This window comes from Macrobrachium nipponense, chromosome 22, assembly GCF_015104395.2.
Source record: "Macrobrachium nipponense isolate FS-2020 chromosome 22, ASM1510439v2, whole genome shotgun sequence".
Lineage (NCBI taxonomy): Eukaryota > Metazoa > Arthropoda > Malacostraca > Decapoda > Palaemonidae > Macrobrachium > Macrobrachium nipponense.
The window spans coordinates 66078701-66085808 of NC_087213.1; the positions used below are offsets into that span (position 1 = coordinate 66078701).

Genomic DNA, 7108 nt, shown 5'->3' on the forward strand with positions numbered 1-7108 from the left:
AGTGATGACTTAGAACTACTACTATTTTCTTTTACCCTTTCCTGGGAGGTTTTCCCTTGTTACACTTTTGTCAATTTCCGTTTCAGCGCTGAATGACCTCGTAGGCACCATTGCTTGGCATGTGGTCCAAATTCTGTGTACAATTCAGTTCAATTTAATTCATGGCAGGCTGAACTGAACTACGCCGAAGCCAAAGTCAGGCAGGATTACACTTTTCAAACGTTTCACTGTCAGTTTCCGTTTCAGCGCTGAATAATGACCTCATAGGCACCATTGCTTGGCATGTGGCCTAAATTCTATATACAATTCAGTTCAATTTAGTTCATGGCAGACAACTATGCCGAAGCCAAAGTCAGGATTACCCTTTCATACAATTCTCACCACAACACACCGTATGACATGAGTTGTCTTTCTCTTGCGTCTCACAGCTTTATATCGAAGTGGATGGGATGAACCAAACACATTTGCATAATGTTTACAGTTTAATGTTTATCATTATTATGTTGCACAGTATCATTCACATTATATCTGAATCAAGACCAAAGACTTATACATGTAACTTAAAGTAACCTTGAGCACAAAGTCTTGAGCAAATGCGACAGTAAATACACAATACTGCCCGAGTTGGTCAACTGAACCAGGAATCATTCTTAATTCTAAGAATTGTGCTGTACATAATTATGGTGTCTTCAAGTACAAAGCAGTATTATACGTTATTCCTACGTAAGGTAACAGTTACTACGATTAATCAAATGTCCTAATTACAGAAGAGTTCTACATCGTCAGTTGCGTCTAGAAAATAAATGCCTTAAATGTGAAAAAAACCACATAAATAAAATCTAGTGCCTAAGGAATAAGATATATTATAAAAATAACTTACGACAACAAAACGTGAACTTGGTCACGTGATTTACATATTAATTTGTACAACAGGTTTGTCATAAATATAACTACATGGCACACGTAATACTAAACCACCCCTCCCCCCTTCCCTGGACGACCCCGCTCCCAGTCCTAACCCCGCCCCACATCATTCCTGTAGGAACATACGTCGCCTGAGAATAAGCAAGACCACTATGGAGGTTGTCCACAGACGAAAGCCATTTTGAACAATTATGGATGAACACAAATCCAACCAACAATTAATAAGATAATAATAAAATCAGGTCCAACTTTCAATTGTATAAATGATATCAACGAGTCTTTCCGTTGTTGGACCTACAATTTTTTACTGAATTTTTCGAAATTTTGATAAGGGGAAAAAATGAGTCAGTCTAGCATCAGAGGAAATAAGGAGCGTAAGAAGAACCAACCAGACTGGAATAGGTAACAACTGAGAAACTATGACTAACTACCTAACAATATCACAGATGGGAACGCCGGCAGTAACGGCGATGTACAAATGTCTTTGGTGAGCTGCGGATAAATTACTGGAGAGTGAAGAAACGTGATGGGGGGACAGAGAGGAAATGGCGATCCTGGCTGGCTCCGCCATTGAATCCCTAGTCTCATCGGTTGTCAGTGTGCCAACCGAATCCATTTCTAGTTGAGAGAGAGAGAGAGAGAGAGAAAGAGAGAAAGAGAGAGAGAGAGAGAGAGAGAGAGAAAGAGAGGGAGAGAGAGAGAAACATCCCAAACTAAGTCACCTCCTGTGAGTTTTGTAAAGGATATTGGTAACCATGCAAAGAAGAGATGGCGCATAAATGCTAATGCTGACTGACATAAGGAAAGATGAACGAAAAGTCTCAACCAAATTCCCGTGGCAAAGGATAAGAATTACATGTTGTTTCTTAAATTTCAAGGGACATTGCCACAACGATTAATGTCTTTACGTAAGAAGAGAAGGGAACTGGCTACACTTCCAAGGCGGTCTTGTCAAAGGAATATTCCTGAGTTAGCTGCTTCTGGTCAGAGGTGATCTCATAGGCCGGCTGTTCTAAGATCATGAGGTCTCATGTCTAGATTGACGATCTTCGACACCTCCCGAGGGATGAAGCAAATCTGGAAAGAAGAAGAAGAAAACTGCTGTTAAACGGAAAACAAAAACGCTCTTCGCCTACAATCATGACAGAGGGATATTCACAGCCTGTTACAATAAGGGGCAGCTAATCAAACCACAATATCTACCTTGAATGGCTTAGGCGTGAGTGTCGTTCCGAGGTCACCCTCCATGCTGGGCAAGGGTTCATTTTCTGGGCACGAGATATTGAAGACATGCAGGATGGACGTGAAGTACAGGAAAAGCTGGCTCTTGGCTAAGACGTGCCCGAGGCACATTCGCCGGCCGACGCCGAAGGGGAGGAAATGCTCGGGCTTCTTGACGTTTCCCTCGGCGTCGATGAACCTCAGAGGATTGAATTCCTCGGGATCAGTCCAGTATTGGGGGTTCATGTGACAGGCGTAGAGGAGGGGGATGACGGTGGCCCCCTTCGGAATGGTGTACTCTCCGAGGGTGGTCTCGCGGCTCGTGGCGTGCGAAGTGCCGAGGGGCACGATAGAAGACCGCCGTAAGACCTCGCATATCGTGGCTTCTGTGTAGGGCATGTGCTGCTGGTCGTCCAAGGTCGGCATGCGGGAACGGCCCACGATGGAATCCAACTCCGCCTGCACCTTCGACGCGACGTGGGGGTGGTTCAGCAGGAAGACGAGCGACCACAACAAGCATGTCTTCACAGTCTCCTGACCCGCGCTAAACATGTCGTTCATCACCTGCACCAATTGGCGGTCTGCAAAGAGTCGAAAAGAGATATTGAGGGGCGCGCCATTACAAAATCAGTGCCAGTGACGACACTAGGTTAAAACATCTTCTTAATACCTTGAAAACGAACTTTCCTATTGCAATATTCTCTCGATGTTATAAAACAAAAAAAGGTAAACAAATGCTTCCCTTCAGAAACTTACCAAAGTCCCTCCCTTCGAAGAGGATGCGGCCCTCCTTCTTGGCCCTGTACTCTTCGAGTAAGTAGGAGTCTAGGATGTCCCGGATGTGCTCGGGGTCAAAGGTCTTCCGCCGCTGACTGATGATGTCCTGAATCATTTCGACGGACTCGTCGCGACAGGCTATCAGCCGGCGGAAGTTCCTCCTGACGGAGGGCATGTACTTGAAGAATGGGACGTAGTTTGCGATGTCGCACTTGAGGAAGAGCTTGAACCCTTCGTCTTGAAGGGCCAGCAGGCGCTTGAAGCTAGGGAAGTTAGCGAAGTTGGGTCGGAAACGCAGGGACATGAGGAAGGAACAGATGACGTTCGTGGTGGCGTTGCTGAACAGCTCGGCAACTTCCATGGGCTTTCCCTCGCCCGTGGCCAGGCACTGAAGGAGGTTTTCCACTTCGACCTGAGAAAAAGGACAGCGCAATCATTAGTCAATATTTGTCAGTGAATAGACGCAGGCCTTCAATCAATCTCCTTTCATACCAACTCTCGTAGTGTCTGCAAACTCGTATCTGTATCTCAGTCCTCAAGCAAATGAAACAGATTCGATGATACTCACCATAATTGTATCCTGCATCTGCTCCCTTCCTGGTCCTGTGGTCTTCATGCCGAAGGCGCGCATGCGCTCGTGAATGAATCTTCTTTGGTCTTTCCAGATCAGACCAGAAGTGTTGACCAATCCTGTAATAAGAAAATAAAACCCGTGATAAATGATATTTGTATTTAAAAGGTTTAAAGATATATTCAGTGATTTGATGTAACAAAAATGAATGTTATTCATTAAATTGATTTTGAAGTTATACATTCATATATGTGTATGTGAGTTTGTAGAGAGAGAGAGAGAGAGAGATGCCCCCACACGTACATGGAGGCGTGCTTTTGATTCCCAATTAACTTTTTCTATAATCCACAGGCGTCAGAAGAGACTACAAATTATCCCGACCACAGCAATTAAAGTGACTAATGGTGTTTATGAATAATCAGTGGGTTTTCGGGGTGACTAATGGCTTGAAGTCATCACAACACGGCTGACCATGGACCGCAAAGATCAAGTTTGGAACGAGACACGACTTTGTTTGCCCGCCCAGCCTATACGATGTCTGGGCTACTGCTTCAAGTGTCTCTCTCTGCCCGTAGCCCCGACTATCTGTTGGTTGGGCTGACTATGCTTCAAAGTACCCCGAGGTTCCTTCTCCTGTCCACCTCAGTCAACAAATAATGAGAGAAAAATACCATCTATTTCCCTACAAAGAACGAGCAGAAATAATGATAATACCATCGCAAACTGGCTGGCTCTTTATAACTGCTACGCCATCCCCCCCCCTCCCCCCCCCCCACCCCCCCCCCCCACTCCTAGGCCGGGGCACTGACCAACAAGGTCACTCACTCTCACTTTTCAGTCAACGCTGAAATAGTGCCTCCTCCTCATTCGCCCTCCTCCTCCTCCTCCTCCTCCTCAAGGCACTTTCACTCCGACGCCATGGTGTCCTACACTCGGGTTCCCTCTGCGGCTATACGTATTATCTAAGAAAGGTAACAAACACCCCTTCCCCAAAACCAGAGACGGGCCGAGGTGCATTGTCTGAGATGCTGATGAGGCTGATGCTGTTGTTCTCGTTGTTTATTGTTGTTGTTGTTGCTCTCTCTCTCTCTCTCTCTCTCTCCTCTCTCTCTCCTGTGTGTGTGTGTGGGAATAACATGTTCTATCTCCAAATTGAATTCGTTACTTTAAGTACAAATTTACCAGAGATCGTCAAGAGATCCCTGAAACAAAACAGCGAGCACGGAATCGATCGGACTACCTTCTTTGGGGAAATTTATTGAGTAAGAACAGTCAACTCTCCTCGCTTTCTGGCACCTCGGGAGAGTGAGCGAGAAAACTACTATGGAGCTATGGCGTCTGCTATTTGACCTAAAAACAAACGAAATGCTTGAGGACAACTTTCTATTTACACGATTCTGGCTGGCCGTGTCTTCTGCAAGTCACTCTACGCTAAAGAAACTTCTTCGCGATTTTGGAGTCGCGTTTGTTCGGTTTTGGGCAAAGAAACGCAAAAGTGAAGGGGAGAGACAGATGACTTGACGGGTGACTCGATGGTAATGAAAGTAGTACCATCGCAATGGTAGGATTCAGCGGGTAGGAAATGGTATCGCCCGAGTGTGGTCAAAGATGACAAATGAACGGGTATGATTAAGTTTATTGGGAAAGTTGATTGCTTCTTCTGCGACCTGACACAAAGGCCTAAGTTCTGTGATCCTTTCAAGCCAAAGTTCTGGGATACTGTTCATTTTTGACCGAAGGGCAAAAGCTGACCGGGAAGAGACACTTACCGTATCCTTCGAACATGTCGTAGAGAGCGGTGGAGGGCCTGACGTTGAACTCTTCCCTCCTGAAGGCTTCCTTGATGACCTTCGGGTCAGTTAGGATGACGAAGAGCTTCTCCCCGACCTGGATGCGATAGACTTGGCCGTACTTCTTGGCCAGCCTGAAGAACATCTTGTGGACTTCGTTGCTCATGAAGGGGAGGAATCCAATGATGGGCAAGCCCCAGGGGCCTGGGGGAAGAAGACGACCTCGCCCTCCGAGCACGTAACGGGTAGACAACAGCACTGTCACGAAGATCAGCACATAGGCGAGGTAATGACGGAGCAGCACCTCTCCCGCCCGACACAACCATCTCTGTATGAGGTGAACTAGTCCTATCATCTTGAGGCAGTGGATGGAAGATGAATACTGTTCAGAACCTCGGCGGGTACCTTTTATATACTGGTCGGGTCCTCCTGGGCTCCCACACCCTCGCAGCCACTACCCACGGCCTCCTGACCCTGCTACTACCATTGGCCAGCCAAGTAGCCTATACGGGAGCAGGTAGTCTCTGGCTCCTCCCCTCGAAATTATATTTCTCCATAGAGCGAACCTTTCTTTCTCGTGTTTCTCTTCGCCAAAGATTCCGACGTGAGTTTCACCCCCCTCCACCTCCGAAAGGGAGAGAGAGAGAGAGAGTATGTTTATGTTGGGGTTCAATGGTCTTTTTTTTATATGAAAACAAGCCATACTTCTTGTCACGTTAAACCCCATGTGGGTGTCCGGAAAAGCCAAGAAGAAGAATACAAGCAGGTCAACAATCTTTCTCAAGAACGTGCTTGAATCAAGAGATTTCTCTCTCTCTCTCTCTCTCTCTCTCTCTCTCTCTCTCTCTCTCTCATTATATAAATAATATAAACACTCAAAACGCGTGACGAACTCTACAGCAAATCCCAAAACAAAGATATGCTAAACATTGCTTCCCAAGCAATTTATTTGTTTAACTTGCGACTAGCCTTTTAACTGCTACAACAACAACAACAACAACAACAACAACTACTACTACTACTACTACTACTACTATTATTATTATTATTATTATTATTATTATTATTATTATTCAGAACAAGAAAAATGGAATATTAAAGTAGGAGGAAGAGAACCTTGTAATATTTACCGCTAAGAGCAGGCAACGAGCTTATAGTGACATTTCTCGCGGTAAATATTAAAAGCGAATTAGTTGACTGAAATTAAAAACTTCTAACAACAGAATAATCGTTGAAAGGTCGGCTCCCGCCACATTATACTTCATTAAACTATGCTATAGTAAGTTTATTTATCGTTGGCGTTTGTCATATTCTACGAAAGTTAACCATGTTGTTATTTGACATTTTAGATCCCTCATGATTGCAAAATATAACTGGATTTAACTACCTACATGAACGTCGGATTTCTCTATAATGTACAATAGCATTCCTTATGTAAACACATGCACACACACATATACATATATATATATATATATATATATATATATATATATATATATATATATATATATATATTATATAGTACTTTTATACACATACATACACATACACACACACACACACACACACACACACACACACGCACATATATATATATATATATATATATATATATATATATATATATATAAATATATATATATATATATATATATATGTATATATATATATATAATATATATAATATATATATATATAATATAAATATCGAGCTACAATGTCCTTTAATATCTAATTCGCTCTACCTCGGAATTAATATATTTTTCATATATGCTTAACCGAAGGGGAATTTTTTCTCGATAATAGATTTGCCTGGACCAGG

At 43.6% G+C, this 7108-nt stretch overlaps 1 protein-coding gene across 1 annotated transcript; it reads right to left on the reverse strand.

Annotated features, from left to right (window-relative positions):
* Positions 1-469: 469 nt before the first annotated feature.
* Positions 470-5663, reverse strand: LOC135198764 (cytochrome P450 18a1-like). Its single transcript, XM_064226674.1, has 5 exons — positions 5263-5663; positions 3491-3612; positions 2902-3334; positions 2128-2726; positions 470-2001 (listed from the first exon to the last, which is right to left on the reverse strand). The coding sequence occupies exons 1-5, from the start codon at positions 5636-5638 to the stop codon at positions 1921-1923; spliced, it is 1611 nt and encodes a 536-aa protein (XP_064082744.1). The 5' UTR covers positions 5639-5663; the 3' UTR covers positions 470-1920.
* Positions 5664-7108: the final 1445 nt, after the last annotated feature.